Source organism: Alexandromys fortis, unplaced genomic scaffold (genome assembly GCF_014885135.2).
Source record: "Alexandromys fortis isolate MF-2015 unplaced genomic scaffold, M_Fortis_MF-2015_v1.1 scaffold_107, whole genome shotgun sequence".
In the NCBI taxonomy this organism is placed as follows: Eukaryota; Metazoa; Chordata; class Mammalia; order Rodentia; family Cricetidae; genus Alexandromys; species Alexandromys fortis.
This window is the reverse complement of record NW_026067987.1, coordinates 5,363,020-5,384,920: the sequence shown is the minus strand read 5'-3', so window position 1 is coordinate 5,384,920 and position 21,901 is coordinate 5,363,020. Positions and strand designations below refer to the sequence as shown.

General features: G+C 39.3%; 1 protein-coding gene across 11 annotated transcripts in view; it reads left to right on the top strand.

Annotated features, from left to right (window-relative positions):
- Eya4 (EYA transcriptional coactivator and phosphatase 4) overlaps nt 1-21,901 on the top strand; it is a 252,951-nt gene that overhangs the window by 130,338 nt on the left and 100,712 nt on the right. For all 11 annotated transcript variants that reach the window (XR_007594836.1, XM_050159491.1, XM_050159489.1 and 8 more), the window contains one exon: nt 3,397-3,446. Coding sequence is in view for 9 of the 11 variants with exons in the window: in XM_050159491.1 (XP_050015448.1) it covers nt 3,397-3,446 (50 nt within the window). In the remaining 2 variants the exon portion in view is untranslated. The remainder of the gene's footprint in view (nt 1-3,396; nt 3,447-21,901) is intronic.

Below are 21,901 nucleotides of genomic sequence, written 5' to 3'. Positions count from 1 at the left end.
TTAATTGTGTATCGCCACGTGGCTGTGGCTTACCAGCAAGGTTCTGTCCAATATCTGTCTCTGACAGGGCTACATGGCTTCTCACTGACTCTGCCTTCTTTCTCCCTGCATTCAGTTTAGTTCCTCCCCACCCCTCACCTAGCTCTGTTCTGCCATGTGCAGGCCCAAGACAGGTCCTTTATTCATTAACCAATTAAAGCAACACATATACAGAAGGACTTCCCACACCAAATAACCACTGAGGTAGAAATACAACTCTAACAATAGCTAAAAAAAAATAACAATTTTTTTCTTATGGGTGTAAATGATAAGCCTGAAAAAAGTCTGTGTACATGTTACAGGAAGCTTGTTAGCAGTCTCTTGATTTGGGGTGGGGTGTCTCTACTGTTATATTCTGATTTGAGTGTGAGGGTCTCTTCTATTGTATTCTGGCTTGATTGTGCAGGTATGTCTTTACTGTTGTGTTCTGGTTTTGTTGTGTGGGTGTGTCTCTACTGTTGTGTTCTGGTTTGATTGGGAGAGTGTCTCTATTGTTCTGGTTGATTGGGAGGGTGTGTCTCTACTGTTGTGTTCTGGTTTGATTGTGAGGGTGTGTTTCTACTGTTGTGTTCTGGTTGATTGGGAGGGTGTGTCTCTACAGTTCTGTTCTGGCGCAACTTTGGTCACTCCCCATGTCATCATCTTGAGGAAAGTGGCATTTACTCTGGAGTGATTTCTGTGCATTCATCTGGTAGCTCTCTACAAGCTCTGGTGATGAATCATAATGAAAAATATCGGTGGAATAGGAAATCTGTATCATAATATTCTTCCCTTTAGTTTTTAATTTTCTCAGACAATGAGGCTATCAAAGACTTCATACGGGGAACTAAATTAAATAATTGTGTTTTGGAAAAATAATTACATTCTGTTTTAGAAAAATAACTATATTAAGCCAGTGTGTTCTTTGATAATCTCATAGACGTGTACTGCAGTGATTACTCTAATTCCCACTCTTTCCTATCTTTCCACTCTCACCCACCTTCTTCAGAAAGCGAGGAAGGCAGAAAAATGTCAGCTTCTAGGCATTTCACAGCTGGAGCTATGTCTCCTGGGCCTGCATAAGACTAGCTCTCTCAACAGTTATGGACGAGAACAGGGCTCAGAGAACCCTAACTCTGCTGCTGGTCTATTGCATACTGATATGTTCTTGGAAAGGGAGAGTCATTGTCTTCAATTACATACCCACTGTAAACCCAGGCTTCAGTGGACAGTGCCAAACCCAGTGTCACACGGACAGTGCAGGAAAAGCATTCCTTTTTCCTTTCTATGTGTATTTTCTCTTCCTTCTTTTTTGTTTTTTTTTTTTAATTGATTCTTTGTGGAATTCACATTCTGCACTTCACGCATTCCAATCCCACTTATCTCCCTGTCCCCTCACATCTGCTCTCTGCTCTTGCAACTCACCCCCCCCCCCGAAACAAATCCAAATTTAAAAGAAAAACCAAAAATCAAACAAAACAAAGCAAAAAATTAAAAAAAAAAAAACGAAACAAAAAGAAGCTAGTGTGGCAGGTTGAGTCACACAGTTTACCCTTTCGTCCATTCGGCTTTGTTTGCAAGTGTTCAATACCATGAGTCATCGGTCTGGCTCCAGACCCCTGGTTTCTGCTACACCACCCATAAGGGGCTCTCACTGGGGCTCCTCTTGAATATCCTGCTGTCCTATGGCATGGAGATCCTACTGTTTTGGAACTGTAGGTTTGTCCCCTTCACATGCTCCAACAGTACATAGATTTGGTGGATGTTGGGGTAGGTCAACTCATGGCTCTTGTTCTGGGCCTGGGTGGTAGCTGGGTTGGTCAGCTCTAGCTTTTCCTCATCATCACTGCCCAGATGAGCTCTCGAGCACTGTCTCAGCTAGCTCGCTACTTTCTCTTCTTAATTACTTTTGAAAATATTTTGTCACCCCTAGATCTTTCAGTCCTAAAGTCACCTAAGAGGACAGGATGACAATTTCTTTGTTAGTCAGTGTTATTCTCGTGTAGAGAAAGTAAAACAGAGGGTAGTGCTGATCAATTGAACCAGTGGTTTCCAAGGTAACAAACACGCCCAGGCTAAGAAGTGAAGCAGAAGTCAGAGATGTTTGTGAGGAGTTGAGTGTTTTGTTTTTAAAGCATTCTTCTGAGTCAGCAGAGGAAGAAGGAATTATATTGTGAGCTTGAAATCAGTAGTGCAGCCTAAACATTCAAAATGTCCTTTCAAGGTGATATATAGATACATATATTTATATATACATATATATATGCATATATACATATATATATACATATTTTTTTGCAATGTGCACAACTCAAATGTAAGTTTGTCTTGTGTAGACATTCTTTTTTCCCCTCCAGGTTACATATTTGAAGTTAAAGCTCCCTTGATCCTGTAAACTGCACAGACAGACCTCCACAATATGTATATCCATAATATGTGACATGGAAATGTATATTCTACAGTCCTAATATGGACTGAAGGATTTTAGAAGGATCTGCTGCAATACAACATTCTTAAGTGACCACAGTAACCAAACTGGGTATTGTAGCACACACCTGTAATCCCAATATTTAGCTGATAGAGACAGGGGGATAAAAAGTTCAAGGTTATCCTCAGGTACAGAGCAAACTCTAAGGCACTGAGTCTCAAAAGCCATTCCCACATAAAGTGATGCACTTTAGATGGGTGTCTGAACTTGAAGTTAAATGTAAAAGACCGTGGATTTGTGTTTTGCCTCACTTGAAAAGGTGAACTGCATATTTCTACCCAGAAGTGGCTAGCAAACCGCTGAAACAAATGCTATTTTCATTCCTTCCTTATTGTAGATTAAAACCCTCAAGTTGATCTGGACTTTGTGCCTGGTACTAACTGCACATATGTGTGGAAAGTCGACGATCAATGCGCAAACTTAATTGACTTGCTGAGAATACATAAAATACTCAGTAAGGATCAAGAAGATGGAAAATTAACACAGGAAGGACTTCACGAACACTCTTTATTATTGTGTGCTTTAATGGGAGACAGAAGCCATGTCCACTGGAGACACATTCTCAGTGGACTGAGAATAGTGTGACTTCCTAGTTCCTAACTGGGAAACTTGGTTCTTTGGTTTCTTTGTTCTCAGTTCGGCTGATCCCCAGCTATTTTAACCAAACATTTTGCATAGTAATAGAGCCCAGGGAAGTACCTTTGGCAGCTGGTCCCTTGACAGTAATGAAATGTGGTATCTAGTACTGCACACCATTGCTATAAAGTGGAGAGAATTTTACAGAAATGTTGGTGAACAGAACTGTAACCACTTGGTATTTAAAGAGCGTGTGACCCTGAGTGAGAAAGTTGCATTTTTTTATGAGAATGACCAGTATTCTTTTTTTACAGGTAAAGAAAACGTGCCCAGAATCCGATGTTTCAGAACCCCAGAATTCCAGGTATGGTGATAAAGTCAATACTTCATTAAGAAAAATTGCAGTTTTGAAAAACCATAAAGTCATTGCACTCTAAACTCGATATGAAGGAGATTTGAAGCACTGAGAATTTTTAAGGTTGTGTGAGTGTGTGTGTGTGTGTGTGTGTATAGGAGGCAAGGGTATTATTAATCACAAAATTCATTTTAGAAGAACTTGATTGAAGTCAGCTTCCAAGAATAATACAAGCTTCTCTGGAAATACTTAAAAAGTTTTTCCATAGATATTATTTTGAAAACCTTAATTTTTCACTCTAATTCTCTCTTTCAGTGTACCTATTTATATCTGGAATTGTATTTGGTACTGAATCATGGAATCTGCTATTTTTTAAACACTGTATTTTTCTTTCTAATGAAATGTTACTAGATTTTTCAGAGTAATAACAAATTTAAAATTTCAAAATTAACAGCATTCTATTTATTGTTTGGGGTACCTGGTAGAAAAGATAAATTGAGATAGTCTTTTTAATAAAAATGAAAGTAAAATTAAATAATAAAAATAAAGATGAATTAAATAAAGCCTTTCAGTAGGACTTTAACAGTATTCAGTTGTTTGTGGATGGGCCAATTGCCCAAGAGATTTGTTCTGGGCCTGAGCATTGCCAGTGCTTTTCTTCTCAGAGTCTAGGGCTCAGTTTTAAATGGATGAGTAAGAGGATTATGAATACCATGACAATAAAAAGCACATGTCCTTAACATGTTAATTGTATGACCTACTCTATCTCATTAAGACACTGCTTATTATGGCATGGGTACTGGTATATTGCCTTTTTTCTGCATTGGATGAATGTGGTGATTATTCCCAGTACACCAAAACAATACAGATCTCATTAACCGGCTAAGGCCACCATGCTTTCCTTTTGAAAAGTCAGTGTACATCTTGGGTCATCCATTTGCCATTCAAGGAATTCTTGTATGGTATGATATTCCTGTAATTGATTCTTCTATATATTAAGTGATTATGTACTCTTTTTCTTTTCCTTGAAATAATTAATGGGCTTTTAACATAATACAGAATTATTACATCTGGTCATTTCTCTTTATAATTAGTTGTTAAAATAGGACTGAGTAATTTTCATTTCTTAAGGCCATACAAAATTGATAATCATTTGGGTTTTGTTTTGTTTTTGCCTATAAAGCATAATACTCTAGAAGGTGTAGGGAGGAGGTCTACAGGCCCTGTTTATGTGGTGGTACTTAATAATTTTTCTGCTTCTATGACTAACATGTCTATGATTTAGTTTGCAAGGATTGATTAGATAATTATTATTAACAACCTGTGGAAGGGAGCTAGTTGAAAAATAGCAATGTAATTTTCCTTAACACGAACATTTAATGCCAAATATTTCACATCTAATTCTATTCAGCATGTTTTGACATACAACTATCCTTAAGTGCATTTTAAGTCATCAGAAAACTACAGCAACAATTCACTCTTGGTACAAATGGTGTCACTGTGCTAAAAAAGTAACAGAAAAATTTAAAGCTTAAAGATTTCAGTTTGAAAACTAAATCCTTCTTTACTATATGGAAAATCCTTGCCTTTCTTTCCATAAAAAAAAATTTATTTTAAGTTGAGTGTATAGCTAAGTGATAAAGACTTCAATAAAAGGCTTAGAGTTCTAGGTTTGAAATTCCCCCCCCCAAAAAAAAAGAAAAAAATTAAAAAGCACAAAAGATATAATTTTGCTTTTAAGATGAATAACAGTTATTTTTAAAGATTAAAAATTAAAGTTATTGTTTTGTCCTATTATTTAATGATATATGTCGGAAGGAGGCCACCTAGCCCTAAAATAATCACACAGAAACTGTATTAACAAACTCACTGCTTGGCCCATTAGCTCTAGCTTCTACAGATACATATTTCTATAATTGAAAAGCAAGTGGGTTCTTTAGAATTCACGATTCTTTGCCATGGATTAGCTATTCCTTAAAATTGCCCATAAAGTAGGTAAATGGGGAAATCAATTTCTAAGAACTCTAAAGCTTGAAGTGAGTGAAAACTACAAGTCTTCCTGAAACCCATGATATAATAGCCTTCAGGACAACCCACAGACAGTTTCAGCTCAGGAGAGCCAAGCTTCTTGTTCATGGCTGTTCATTTTCTTGACTGATCTCTGCCCTCCCGTCGGCATCAGCTTTGCTTGAAGTCTTAGCTCTAGGGATGCCCAAACTGGCACTTAGTTAATACAGCAATGGGAGAGAGAGAGAGAGAGAGAGAGAGAGAGAGAGAGAGAGAGAGAGAGAGAGAGAGAGAGCAGAGTTTTTCATCTTAAATTTTAGAGTCAAGGATTTTGTAAGAGCATTTTGAAGAAATATAAAAAAAATTGAACTTCATATGGAACAATGTATCAGCATAAAATGTACACCAGGGAACACGCTGCCTGACAGAATGCTGCCCCACTTAGAGCCTAAAGCAAATGTCATTCGTGTGTTTAGCTAGCTTTACAGAGTGTTTATTTTGGGTTTGAAATGATTAGAATAGATGCAGATGGGAAGTGTTTTTACAGTGGGAAAGTAATTAAACTGGGTGTGGTCACTTGTCAGGGGCGTTCTTGGAGTGATACATGTTTATCAGCAAATTCTTTGTCTTGCTTGGCCTTAACTCCTCTTTGGGGAAGACATGCTTTGGCTGCAGATGTAACTGGTAGATCGGGAAAAGTAGAATTTATAAATGTAAGCGGTGCAAAGTGAAGCAAACTGGGAAGCAAGGTTACGCATGTGTACTAAGAGCCAGATATCAGGGGCTGTGCTTGTTGACGCCTAAAACCATAAACTCGATGTCACGTAGAAAGGGGAGAATGTGCTTTATAGAAAAGTGGGCGTTTCTTGAATATCAGCTTCTGCCTGCATTGCTCACCACGTTCACAGTACATTGGTTTTTGCCTTTATTTTTACATCCTCATGTCAACCTTGAAAAGGGTGCATGGAAAAGAAAACCTAAATTTTTTTTCTCATGTTTTACCTCATTCTATGATTAAGATTCAGGATGGATAGGCCATCTTAAAACAAACTGACATGTTATTTTTAAAGTTGTTTTGCCTCCAGTCACCATGGTTACGACAGTTGTGTTGTTCTGTGCCTCAAATGAGTCTCTGGATCAATGTCATTCTCCTGTTCAATATCATAGGTAGTTCCTGGACAAAGGACTACTACTTTTTTCTGTGAATCACTGTTCACAAAGGAACAACAGCAACAACAACAACAAAACCCTAAAACAAAAATAGCAAAAAAATTAAAAAAAATCAAAGTCTTCTACTTTCTTCCCTTTCATCTCTGGTGGAGGGAAGAAAATAATTTTATTTCATTATTTAATTGTGTTTGTTACAAATGGTTTAGGGGGCCACGATGTTAAAGCAACCCCTGTCATATCAGATAGATTTTTTTTTTTTTATCTTCTGTTCTGGCCCTCTTTGCCGTTTCTATTTTGAGACTCTGACTCTTTTTTTTTTTTTTTTGGCCAAGAAGAAGTCAGAGACATAGGAGGAAATATAATTAAAACTGAGCAATTTTGTGCAATGACTGTTCTGTGACTTAGAGAATGGTGGAAATATAAATTTTGGTGAAACTGGCTGTCAAACGATCTGCAGAAAAAATACCAGCTGCCTTTTCTGTAGCAGCTTGGTTTCGCCCAGACCACAGAACCGTGTCAAAACTCCACTAAAGGGGATCAAAGAAGTATTATTAATATTATGTTATGGAGGAGCTGAGATGAGAGAAGATTTATAATCAATAAAAGAAGGGGGTGGAGTCCTCTGGGTAATAATGAGAATTGAGAATTGATTCTGTCCCACTTTAAATGTTAAAGAAATATTTTGCTTTATAGAAACTCAACGCTTGCCTGAACTCAGCAAGGGCCTTGCTTTGTCTTCCTGCCCCAGCCTCTGCTAACTTTGTGACTGTCAGGAGAAAGGGGAAGTGAACACCCAACTTTAGAGATGTGCTGAATTCATTTCAGTTTAATCGCTAGTGTTTAAGAAGCCTCACCATGTTTATTTATTCAAGGACCATACACTTTTTAAAGTATTTAATTCATCTTGTATAAACAGCTATTGTCAAGCCATGTTACAGTTAAGGCATTAAGTTCTATACATCTCCCCCCCCCCCCCCCCCCCCCCCCCCCCCCCCCGTTTTTGCTAGTAAAACAACTTTTCAGTGCTTCCAGGAGCCTTAAATCTTTATCTGGATATAATCTGTCTAAAACTTAAATGTTATTCTGTTTTCACAGCAGGGAAACCTCAGAGACTTTTCATTTCCATGAAATCCTGCAGGGTTGCTCTTGTCAAGTGTTTGATCACAGGAATGAGAACCCTAACAATCAATGGGAGGAGTGGAGTTCTTTTTTTTTTTATTTTATTTTTTTTTAATTTTCATTTATTTGTTTATTTATTAAAGATTTCTGTCACCTAAGGGAGGCGGGGATTTAAGAAGAGAGGTCACCCATCTTGGTGGGGAAGGCAAGGCTACCAAAGCTGGCTACTGTTGTAGAATATTGTTTTAAGGTGTGTTTCTCTTGTTTATGCTGGGCAACATTTGTTTTAATGATGTAAACTTGTGTTGCTTTTGTTTATGTTGCATTTGCTGAACTCTGTAAAGTTGGGATTCTTTGCCTGTCTAAAACACCTGGTGGTCTAATAAAGAGCTGAACGATCAAAAAAAAAAAAAAAAAAAGAAATCCTGCAGGGGAGTTTACCATGTTAGATCAGAGGTCCTTCTTGAAGGGGCTGTGATGGGCCTTGCGCTTCCTCCATTCCCCTTGTTTTGCTAAACAAGTAACTTACATTCCTAAAACTAGCCACCAAGGTCTATTCCTCTATTTGTCCACTTCCTCCCTGAGGCTAACTACCAATGTCCAACTATCAGAGTATTGAAGTCCAGCAATCAAAAGCCCCCTTTTGACCACTGAAAATAACATGCCCAATCAAAATTAAACACCTCATCCTAACACGGGGTTCCCCCTTTCCCCTTTTCCCCATGGGCCTTGTCTTTCTGTCACCTCTCTATCCAGAGAGAGGCAGTCCTTTGTCCCTCTGGGCAAATATCCCTTCCCATCCTCTCCCTTCTTCCTCTTTCCTTATTCCTCTTCTTCTGTCTCCTGTCTTTTCTTCTTATTCCTCACTCTGTCCTTCTGCAACAAATCCATCTCCCTTGTGCTGAGAACTTGGTCCTGGGGTGTCTTGTGCCCTTTCACATCCAACACAATAGTCGGTCTCCCATCGGTATCTAAGTTCATTATTAATAGCCTGCATTTCCTCACATCCTGAAAAGTTCAGACTGTGTAACCTGTTTCTGTCAGCAACACGATGTGGCTCTGGAACCAAAGCAACCATAAAACCATTTCCAGCACATTGCTACATTATGAGACTATGCCGTTTCTGAGGATTCAGAAAAATCGCTAATTGGAACACAAAGTAGTACACTCCTCCTACTTATTTAAGCCTCTTCTCTCAAATTATAAACCAAGCTTCCCCTGGAGATGATCGATGACTGACGGATGGATAGAGAGCCTAAGACTGTGGTTTAATTCTCTTGTGGTTTAGTTAACTCAAGTCATAATACAGCTTAATCCCTTTCTCCCTATCTGGGGAATGTTTTGTCTCATTTCAAAGTCTGACCTCATGTGGATTGCTCTCCATTCTCTTCATTATTTTGGCTGGCAATCGCTGGAGGGTTTCTAATTCATTTTGCCTTTTCTGGGCCGTGTTGACAGATTCCTACAGGTGTGGATGCAGCTGGAGCCGAGACGAAGACGAATGCTGTGTTCTGCCTTGGGGGGGGTCACTGTACCCGCAACAGTTTAGGATACCTTGACCTTTGGTCATGGGAGCAAACTGAGTAGATTTCTTTAAAAGTGTCTGTTAAATCTCGGGTACCAGTCTTAATGGAAGATTTAAATAAGCTTCAAAACTTAGATTTCTATGTGTTTTATCAAGTATATCATCGTCAGTAGTTTCTTATTCGTCACTGGAAGCGTTTGGTGATTTATTTTCGCTAGTAGTACCAACGGTGTATTTGTCGCCTTCCTTTAGATTGAACCCTCTACAGAGGGTCTGCCAGGATTAAATGGGAAGGTGAGGATTACACCTTGTTTCTCATGGAGACCTGGATGGTTCATTTGTTTGCAATGAGGCTGATACCATATTCCAACCCATGGAAGGAGAGGGATGGTCTACAACTCAGGCCTTGCTCTCAGGATCTCACTTAGATATATATATATATATATATATATATATATATTCCATCGTGTCCTAGCTCTCAGACGCTTGTGTTTTATGCTTAAGTTGTGGTCTTCTTTTCAGTTTTCTTTTTATCTTCTCCCGTGCATTCCCTAACCAGAGACCTAGGCATAGCTCGTCAGACCCAGCGTGCTCTGCTTAGCAGAGACTGAGGCGGAAAGACACACTGGATACAGCTGACCAGCTGCTCCTGTCCTGGTGATGGAACTGCAGAGGAGGGTGGATACTAGGTAAATTAGACAGAGTGTGTAGCGGCTCGGGTTCCTGCTGTATTCATTGGTTAACACTTGCTGGTTAGTGCTGCAAATATGAAACAGTTTAAGGAGAAAGGGAGCATTAGAGTTATGGTTATTCTGTCTTTTTTTTCTAAACAAAAAATATAAATGCTTAGAGTTTTTGGAAAGAACTGGCTGGCTCAGTCTGAAAGTAGGAGACCAGGCGCGAGCCCTTCTCCTCATTACTACTCCATCTCTATGCTCTCATAGTTGCCTTATTGCCTCTGTGTATCTGTATGTGAGCCACACAACAGGAAGAGTGTGAGCAAGAGGCTGGCATGGCATTGCTTGTGGTTTTATGAAGTTTTCCCATTTAGTTTCACAGACAGTAGAACCTTTTTTCAATGTTATTTTCCAAGGAAATAGGATGCTATCAGGAAGACAGCATCACAAATCATAAACGTGGCTTTTAGAAGCCATAACCTGAAGCCTGTAGCACACCAAGTGTTTCATAGACTCTATGTCTTTTCCTCCCAAAATGCAAAGCCTATTTATGAAACACCCACGTCCACATCCTTCCCTTTTTGTCCTCCGGTTCATATGAAGGAAGCTGAAATGGCAGGTTCTTTCTTACAAAATACAACTCTATGGTTGATCATTCTTTTTGCTAGGACGGAGACTTATTTCATATGACAGACCTTCGTGAACTGAGCTATCCAGACTAGAGATTGCTCAAGACACATCTTGAAGTGGCGTAGCAGTCAAAGATAAATGTAGAAACTACTGGTGCCGTACGTCACATCTCTTTTTGTAAACTTTTCCATCAAACGTCCTGAATCTATCCAAACTGACAGGATATTGTGCTGTAGACCAGTCTCCTGCTTTCAAAAAACTGTGAATAAATGACTCTCTTCATTTCCTGTAATTAATCTAGTTGCTAGATTGTCCGATCAACACTCTTTAGATTCTGGTTTAAATCACTTCCCTTTCTGAAGGTGATATTATTCAAATTACCATCCAGGTTTGGATCATCGTTATTGCTGTTGTTATTATTATTATTATTATTATTTTGTAACGAACCCTCAGAGACTCCTGGTGTTTGACACGAATACAAAGAGCTAAAATTTAAAGTTGTGACAAGTCTTCTTAAAGCCATGGTAAGTCACCAGTGAGTTTCTGACCAGGTAACTACATGATTAAATTTGTGCTTTTGGTGACAGATCAGCTCAGAGGCAGGGATGGCAGCTCCAAGTTTGCTTTAAAAGATGGAGAGAAACTTAGCCAATTGTGCTTATTTGGGAAAGGCCCTGGGCACTTTTTCCTCATGGTTGAAGCATATTTTCTGAATTTTCTACACTGAATATTTATTTCTTTTGTCTTAAGGAAAAAGATATATACAGCATGAAATGTCCAATTTGGCCTGAAATTGGCGTGATGGAAGAGGGAGAGAACTCTTGCCACTTCGTCTTGACAGCTTGCATTATTCTCCAGCAATGAGGAAATGCCTGACTGTCCCACATGTTATTAGTGATTAATTGCAGAAGCAACTTTGTTTCTGGTCGCCCTCTCCTGAAGTAAACGGAGCACATCAGCAATCTTATGCAACAGTATTTCTGGAGATTGTCAGTTGCTTTGCACTCATTTGGTCGAAATAATATACCCAGAAAGTACTATTTTTCTAGTGCCTTGTTTATCTATTTTAATGCTGGGAATCAACTCTGACCTCCTGCATGTTAAATCCATCCACTGAGCTGTTCCCCCAGCCCTGTCTCTAGTGACTTTCACACAGAGAATCTGAGGAGCTAGTAAAGGACTCCACTTTTTCTCGCAGGGATAACTGAATTGGATGGCATGGCAAGTGTGTGTCTAGGAGCCCATACTGAGCCTAGTGTTGCTCTGTTCAGAAATTATCAGTACTCATACATTCTTTTTTGAAAGATTTATTTTATTTTTTTATTTATATGTAAGTCTGTCTGTCCTATATGTTTGAACTCACGTGTGTGTGTGTATGCATACTGTATGTGTGTTGACAGCTGTAGAGGCCAAAAGAGGGCATCAGACCACAGGGAACTTAACAGGAAGTTGTGAGTGGCTGTACCTGGGTGTTGGGAGTTGAACTCAGATCCTCTGGAAGAGTAATGGATGCTTTTAATCTCTGAGCCATCCCTCCAGCCCAAGATTCCTGCATTCCTGTGGTAATTCTGAACCCAGGGCATCTTTAGCACAGAAGTTCTAGATTCAAACATAGAACATGAGGATGTTGGTTTCACACTTCATGTTAGGTCAGATGGGTGGAAAGGAACAGCAAATGTGATGGGTTTTCTTTCAGCTATAGGAATGTTTATTCATGCCCTAATGCTACTGCATATGTGTATCTAAAGGTGTTTAGAACACTTTATTGTACAAAATGAGTGCCTGTGATGAATGGGTAGGGCATGACTGAAGGCAATAGATAGGGAATAAAAAGAGAATTGAATGCATTGAAGGGAGAAGATTAGGTTCTTAGACTGGATGATAGTTGAAGGTCATGAAATAGTAAGATAATAGAGAACCAGAGGAAGTCCATCTCCCTGGCGGTGGGTCAGCACACAGACAGGTCAGTAGAGGTCTGCCTTAGTACATTGCTGGAGCTAGGAAAGAGTTCTACTTCTCTTCAGGGGGATGCTTGACCTAGACAGGGTGGAGAGCATCTCTGAGCCTATGCTATGCTGGCTGCCGGTCTATTCAGAAAGCTCTAGCAACACAACAGGCAGGGAGGGTAGCACGGCTGATACCTCATGAGCTCAGTGTTTAAAATAGCAAATGCAGACACTCTGCTATGAGCCATTTCTTGTCTTTCCAGGATTTTGGAAATATATACGAGGAATTTAATAAGTGAGTTGCAGATAACTATTTGCCTTATTCACATCTATCAAGTGCTGTAAGATGAGGTTGTACCCCAGCAGGACAGCTCCCTACCACACCATCCATACCCTCCAAAGCCAGAGCTCCGTTCTGCGTGGAAGTCTTAGTGCTCCTCCCATAATGCTTCAGCTTTGTAAACACTAGCACTCTTAAAGGCTCTGCGTGACATAGAGGGTTTAGTAAAATTCCAAACATTTGATTTCTAAAGACTCGGAGATGCTGCTCATTATTTCATCATATAATCATCATATCTCGGTTGTCTTAGTGACCTGCCATGTTTTCATTTGTTTCTCAATTAAGTCAATGGATGAATGGAGGCTCTGTTCCCGTGTTTAGGAATTTCTATCACCTGATACCTGATGTCTTTGGATATGCTTACTGTGCCAAATAACTGTCTTTATGGTCTTAAAATTCTTGTAGCTAGAATTAAACTAGGCTTTTCCTTAAGATGTAGATTCCAAATGAGAGGATATTCAACCTGACACTAGTTGGGAAGATTCATGAATATGCACTTTTAGATTTATGCTTTCCTTTCAATGGCAATTCATTTCCAAGACTCCACACACTTGGCAAACTTACCTAACAAACCTCACCCACACACTTGTGCGGCCTGGAAAGAAAGACAAAAGTCTGATGACAAGAGTTAGCGGCCTTGTTTCCTTCCAGTGTCGTTGAGGGTTCATGTGTAAGTCTACACTCTAAATGGAAGGAGGCAACTGGATTGTAGAAAGAAACAAGGGAACTTCAATGCTCTTCCTACCAGACTGTAGAAATAGTGCTGACAAGAGACAACCCCAGAACAAAGAGGAGACTGAAAACCAGTGAAGCATAAATGAAAGAACGCAGAGCGCTGAATCGTGGGACATTTTGGCATCCACACTGTAAACTCAGTGTGCCTTGGAAGTCCCCAGAGTACACCGATGTACCTTAATTGAGTGTGATGATTCCAACGGGTGTTAGTCATTCTGGTGCTTTCAGTAAAAATTGTATTGTGTTAGAATCATTACATTTGGCAGTTATTTCTATGCAAGATGGGCCACTATTAACTAGATGCTTCTTAAAATGAACAATATATAAAGCTTGATTTGCATGCTCAAGCTCATCCCTCAAAGGACATGGATAACTCAGGGTTGTAGAATAATTTGTTTTGTCTACTAACAGGAAGAACTCCAGGGTCTATCTAGCTCATTTGGTTGTTTTTAATTTTATTTTGATTTGGTTTTGGATATTTGGTTAATTCTGTAACCGAGCACAGTAACATCTCCTTTACTATCATAAGGGCAAAATAAGCAGCTGCTGTGTACTTTTAGGGAATGGAGAGAGCTGGTCTGGATTTCCCTACACAATTTTATCTAGGGTATGTTCCTATGCACATAGTAACTAACGAACATTCAATGTTATATACAAACAAGGCCAAACTGGAAAATGACCTCTAAGGTTTATGTAGGATCGTTTTGTAGTCTAGCTAGCTCAAATTTACAGCCCTAATTCCCATGTTTCTCTAGTGAGGCGCACTTTATTAATATTTTTTTTTAAGATACAACGTTAGGGTCACCATCATTAAAGTCATCATGGCCTCAGCAAGCATTCTTAGAGAAAAATAGAACAATGGAACAATAGATCAGTTTCTCTCCCCCATCCTCCCCCACCTTCTCCTCCCCTCAGTCTTCTTCGGATGATGTTTGCAATAGAGTGCTGCACTCTTGGCTTCCAAACAGCACTAAGTGGTAAATAGTCCTTCACACGAAGGAATTGGGGTCAAGTTTGTTGTGCTTGTCGGCCCATTACTGCCGAAGCCCTGTGGGCAGGGGTCAGAGGAGATAAAAGGCTGCTGAAAGCTCAGGTGTCTCTGGATTAGGAAGAGTTTTGGTGAACCCAAGAGAATTTGGCTAGCGAAGGCAAACTTGGGAGGGCCCGGGATGAGTCAGCTCATCCGGCTTCTCTTCAGGGCATTCTCCTCTGTGGTGGCCGATAGCTAACTGAGCCATGACCCCTCCAGACACCTGACACTGCAGCAACGACACTTCCTGGGTGCTGGCTATGAAGCAAAGCTCATCAATACCTCAGAAACAGCCCTCAAGGTCAGTGTCCCAGTAACAGACTTGACTGCGGATGGGGCTTAGGCAGTCTGTTAGTTCTAGTCCCTAATGTAATATCTTTCCTGACCTTTGGAAAAGAATAATACAAGCTTTCAAAACCTTTTCAAAAAACTATTTATCTAGCACATTTTCATTGTTTACATTCTGATTCAGTTGATTTTTACTTCACGGAAAAAGTTTTTACTTTATTTATGCAATAGAAATTAGTGATCGTTGAGGAATATTTGAGATAGCTGGCTTTTCAAACAACTGACAACCTCTTGTTCTATTGTTTGCTGGTAGAGTTCTTCTGACCAGGTTGGGAGAATCTTTGGAACTGATATGCCCGCATGTGTATGTGTGTGTGCGTGTATGTGTGGTGCATATGGGTGTGTATGATAGACAGTCGGTGCATTCATGAAGACCAGATATTGAAGGTCAGAGTTTGGTGTCTGAATGACTCTCCTTAGTCGCTTTACCATGTTAAGTTTTGAAACAAGGTGTCTTACTTAACGCAGGGACTATGGTGGCTAGAACGGCCTGCCAAGCAAGCTTGTGATTCCATCTATCTCTGCCTCCATGAATTGGCCTTACATGCATGAGCTAATACGCCCAAACTTTTCTTTATTGGTTGCTGGGAAACCAAATATGTATGAGCCAGCTCCCCAACTGATTTCTTTTACCTGTTTATAAAATAAATCCCCACATATTTTACATTATATTTATGGGCTAGATTTTCCCTGTGTTTATATATTGAGGAGCCATTTAATTAAGCAATCAAGTAGAACCTGTATTTATTTATTAACTTTTCTGATATGTCTGGCCAAATAGTCAATAAGAGGCAACTCATGGTGGAAGATTATTTCAGCTTATTGTTCGAAAATCTAGTCCATCATGATAGAGAAGGCATAGTGACCTGAACACGCTATGGCTGGTCATACTGTGTCCTGAGTAAGGATAAAGAGAAAGTTGGAAGGTGGTGCTCAGCTCATATTCTCCCTTTGGTTTCAGTCCAAGACTCCAGAATATGGAATGGTGTCACACACATTCAGTTTGACATTTCTCTCCTCTGTTAAACGTATCTTGGAAACGACCTCATTTTCCCAGAATTCACATCCAGAGGTGTGTCTCCCAGAGGATTCTAAAGTCAAATCAACTTGGCAGTGAAGATCAACCTTTATAGAAACTTAATGGTTTGTGCTAAACTGAGAAGTTAAATTGGAATAAAGAGGATGGAATAAGAAATCAAGTCAGGAATGATTCCTCAAGTCAGGAATCAGATAAAGCAATGTTTGCTTTGTATGTATGCACTTCCTAAGAGTGACCAAACTGGCATTAGTGCTCGAAACTATGAATTAACTATATGACTATGATAGGAGAGATTGAGTCAATTTATTGGAGATATTTTGATTTTTTTTCTTATTGCTTTTTTTTTCTTTCTCTACGCAATCTTACCCCTTTTCTAAAGGGAGTTGAGATTTAATGCAGTAGATTTTTTATTAGATTGAATTTTCACAGCCAAATTGAAGCTGTTATCAGTTGGTTGAACCTTGCCTACTGAGTTAACTCTGAAGATAGGTCTCAGTTTCTTCTTATTCAGGGTGCCTGATGCTTTTCAGCTGTTCTTTTCTTCCCCTTCATATTTTTGTGTTGCTTTGACCCAGTTGGCTTTTCTGTTTATTTTGTCAGTAATAACGTTTAGACTCTTTAAGTCTGACATGTGTTTTTTATTTCAAAGCCCTTTTCTAAAAACTCTCGCTTTGCATGCTCGCCGTGTACAGAAGGGAAGATTCAGAATTAATACAGTCAGGATTGCCCTGAAAAAGTTGGCTTTTTCTTTGAGAAACTGGGCCTTCTGTAGAATGGGAAAGGCCACTTTCTAAAACAAAGTTCATTATAGCTGTTTGAAAAAAAAATACAATGCAGCTCAAAGAGTTAGCAAAATTTGGCTGTAAGTGAAGCTGATGAATTATGCATATGGAAGAGAAACTTGCTAACTGATGCAAACTCCAGGAGGACCTGGATTATTGATGACTCCTAAAGCCTGGGGATGAGAGTGAATTACATAAAAGTATACGGTCTAACACCACTGAGGTTTTGCTTTGTCCTTTTCCTATGTAGACCAATGACAACTTCCCTCCTAAGCTGGTGCCCATAACAAATAATGCTTCCACCAGATCAGCATCAGAGAAGAATCAGCCTGCTTTTCAAACAGACATGTTGTGTATAGTATAGACATGCTCGGCTTCTTTATTCCCCTTTGTCTCAGCATTTTAATGTCAACGCTTTCTTTTATCCTTATAAATTACTTAATTTGAAACAAGCACGAATTACTCCTAATGAAGCCCTGGCAAACTGAAGGAAGTTACTTTGGTTAAGCTAGTAATTTAATTTATTTTATCCCCTCTCAAAACGGGAGAGCCATAGCCACTATTATTCATTATCTGGTTAGCTCAAGATGTTGGTGGGTGGCGGTGAAAAGGGAGGAAAGTCAGATAGTTAAAGACGGGTTGATACAAGCTGCAGAGGGAAAAACAACTGGGGAGGCCACTTATGTTTTAAATCAAGAGTATGTTTTCAGTGAAAATATTTCTAAATGGTTCACAGAAGACTTCTGTCAGCGTCGACCGCATCTGCTGAGAATCAGACTGACAGTAGTCCTATAGCCTTGAATTCTGGCAGGAATTTGTACTCTGACATGAAACAAAGTCACCGCCAAATGACAATGCTTTTGTGCTGCCTGGTTCTAAAAGTAGCGCCCTGACTTACACAAATATTAGTGACATTTTGTCTTCATATTACAAAAAGACATCTGATGGTGGGCACGAGTGACCTTAAAGCAGCTTGCTTGAAATAATTTTGATGAGGATGTCATTGTTTGATGTTAACTTTTAAAGTTATTCCATGGTTTCAAAACAATTAGTGAGTGAGTGAGTGTGTGCGTGTGGTGTGAGTGTGTGTGTGTGTGTGTGAGAGAGAGAGAGAAAGAGAGAGAGAGAGAGAGAGAGAGAGAGAGAGCGAGAGAGAGAGGATTTGCACATCAGAAGGCAATAATTTACCTGTACTTCTACTTTTGTTTTGCTTATACATCTCTCTTCGGAAGAGGTTAATATGTTCTCTCCTGTGTGGAATGCAGACTTAGTGAATGTACATATGTGTGACATGCAAGTGGAAGCAGGAGCTGTATGCTGGGAGGAAGATGTCTAAAGGGAGAGGACAGTAAGAGAGAGAAATGGGGAAATGAACTATATTCTCTTGTGTACAAAATACAGATTAAGCAATATATGAAATTTCATGACAGATGGGTACATATAAGAAAACATACAAAAGTAATGAAATGTAAACACTTATATATTTATGTTTATAAATATACATCTTATATTTATATATGTTTATAAAAATATATAAAACAATAAAAAGAAGCCAATTATAGGGAGGAAGGGGATGGGAAACAACGGAAGAGCGGATACAGTAATAGCCCCTAGAATATGAAGAGAGTGCCATATGCACATGTATAAAAATTTCACAGTGAAATCCATTAGTTTATGTGCTAATTTTAAAAAGGGCATGTTTCCTGTTCGAATGAAAGGCACCTAACACATGTTATATGTGAAACATTATGCTGTTGATGGATGATTTATAGTGGTGATATTCTCATAGTACATTAGTAGTCTTTATTATGAGAGAATTAGCTGATCCAGAAACAAATTAGAAAACTATGCCAGCCTTCTTGTGAAACATCAGATGTTGATTTAGGAAACCCCTTGAATACAGAGTGGACGTTCTGCCTTGGGAAGTTTGAGTGCTATCCCAGGGCTAGGAATATTGCTGTTCAAAGTATTATTGGTTATTTTTTAACAATGCCATCTTTTAGATACATGGGTGCTGTGTATTCTGGTTTACATGTAAATTGATTTCACTTAAGACATGCTCTTTATGCTATGTAATGGAGTTTTCTTACTGGATTGACATATGTTCTAATTCTATGCGTGAAAAATCAAAACAACCTGAAATTATTCATATGTGCAACTTGGCTTTGAAATTACACTGAAGGACAGAACTTATGCTTTCCTGTTTTGTCCTATGACTCTTTTAAAAAAACTATAGAATAAGAAAATATTAGACATCAAAATATCTGAGTTTAGATGACACGCCTACGGACGTGGAGTTTCACATCTTGTTTTAGCATCATTTTTTGTTGCGGAAATCTGAGAGCTTCCTCTTCTCATTCCATGAAATCTAAATTACCTTATGCTCAGAAAGAGAGAACCTATTTAAGCGAGAGTTGTTCAGTTGGTAGAAGACCTACTTCACAATTATGGGGATCTGAATTTGGTTCCCAAGAAGCTGTGGACTTGTAACTGCAGTCCTGGGAAAGCAGGCACAGGTGGATCTCTGGGGCTTGCAGGCTCCATGGTCAAGCTGAATCAGTGAGCTCCATGTTCAGTGAGATATCCTGTGTCAAGAGTGGTCCAGGAAGGTACACTCACATGTTTACATTCATATATATAAACATGTCACACACACACACATGCATACACACACACGCACACATGCTCTGTTCCAAGGTGAGAATCTAGCTAAGCATCTGGAAGCTTAAATGCAAATAATTTTTAGTTATGATAATAAATATTGAAGCAAGTACTGAAACAGGTTAGTTAACTTTTCCCTGAGCAGATTCATTTTGATGACGCTGTACAGGATGTTTTGCTTGTCTGGAATCAAGAGTCGTTGACTTGCATTCGTCTAGTGATCAGGGGGGTGTGCTGTACAAAGTGGCTACAAGTGCTCAGCTAGTAGGAAACATTGCTCTATAATCATGCCTGTCACGTGAAGCCTGAGTCATCACTGAGTATGGTCTTTGCATGTCAGCTCAGGCAATAGTAATTAGGTTCTATTAGATAAGCCAAAAGGAACAGAATCTAACTCCCAAGGGAATAACAATGAATACATTTGAAAATGTAATCAAATCTCATGTTTAACAGAGGAACAAGCAGAGAGATGACAAGGGACAAGATCAGTAACAATTAAGGATAAACAGGGATTATAGAATTACTAACCATGTGACATTTCTGCTCACTGAAAAGTGACGTGCTACAGTGGTGGGGACATGGACCGACAAGTAACGTAGTGGGCGAGCCTAGCTTTCCCAGCATTAATGTGGACCTTGGACTTTCCTCTCAACCTCTCACTGGCCAACTCTGGAGCAAAGGTGGAAAGAGACAGGTCTGGGGAACTCACCGGCCAGCCAGTCTTGCTGAAACGGTGAGTTCTCAGTTCCCCGAGAGGTCTTATCCCAGGACAGAGAGTGGGGAACAATAGAGAAGGTCATCTGATCTCTGACCGCCAAGGCACTGTTACATACATAGCCATACACACATACAAAATATTTTTTTATAAAAAGAGCTTAGGAAAAGTTCAATTTAACTCCAAGACTTGTTCTTGATAACAAAAATGCATTTTTTTGTGATTGTACTTCTCTGAAATTCTTTATCCAAATTTGAATATAGTAGACATATTTTATTGGTTTAGTGAAAATATTTTTTATGAAATAAAGGAGGCCACTCCCCATGTATTATTACTTCAGAACTGAAAAAAAATCCATCTAATCAATATTTTTGACAAAAAATATTACAGGAATTTAAACTCAAGTCTTGGTGCTGATTTTTCTGATTTTCTTGTTTGTTTGTTTGAAGTGCAATGATTGCTCTCTTTTTTTGCTTGTTTGGTTTTCTATTTTGTTGTATTTTAAGACAAGGTATTAAGTATCCCTGTCTGGCCAGGGACAACCTTGAAATTGTGATTCTCCTGCCTCTGCTTCCCGAAGGCTAGGATTACAGGTGTGATGTCTAGTCTAATTTCTGAGCTGGAAATGGGAATGTCCTTTTAGCTGTGCTGTCTGGTGCAGTGGGCACTGTCTACATTTGGCCACTGAGTGACTGAGCTATGGATGGTACATTGAGGAAACCGATTCCTTCATTTTCCTAGTCGTACACAGATGAAGGCACAGGAGGTTACAGTTTACTGCACGGCACAAGGCAAAAATAGAGAAAAGACTGGGAGCAGTTGGAGGCTCACACCAGCATCTCTGCTAGGTTTTGCTTCTACCCTGTGCACTCACTCACACAGAATATAACAAGCAGATGCTTAACACACAGCATAGCCCAAGTTCTGTCTTAGATATTGAAGGTATTTAAAAATCTATTATACATAGTTCTTGTCTCAAGGAGGTGTCAGAGTCATAGGAAATGTAAAATACATACATAAGAAGTAACAGATAATGGGCCAGCAAAAGAAAATGAGTACTAGCAGACAGAGAGTGACTTTGGGACATCCTGGAAGAGGTAGCATCTGTTTGTGCCCTAGAAGTATTCAATGGAAACAAAATCATCTGTGATGATAAAAGTATGAAAAAAGGCTATAATCTATTATCTGTGAAAACAAGAGCGGCCAGGAAGACTGGATTGGAAGGTCTTAATCCATGTCAGAAAAACTTGGAATGAGTACAACAGAAATTCTGGAATTCTCTTCGCAAACAATGTTCCAGTGCATTTGATGTCAAAGTCCTCAAAGCCCCTATTGCCTTCAGCTAAATGGTAGTACATACATCAGTGAGACTGCAGAGCATATATAGGTATTCAAATGTACAGCTGCTAACTGGCTATATAACTTAATAACTAAACATGTGATTCACAGGCCTCTGAAGAGCTATTGACAGTTAATGGTGGCTGTGGAGGGAGACTCACTTTTTTCAGTGATGTAGCCACTAGTAGAATGCCCGTGCCACCATATAAAACCACATACCCATGTTCATAAAAATAACCCTAACTAAACTCACTGAATTGCAAAACCAGAAAGATATGAAAATAGATGGAAAATGAGTTGGGATGAGGAATAGGTCACCAGGAGTGTCCTGCGAAAAGGCAAAAGGCTGGCAATGATTACAAATGCGTTACTTACACATATAAAGTTATCAAAATATTAACT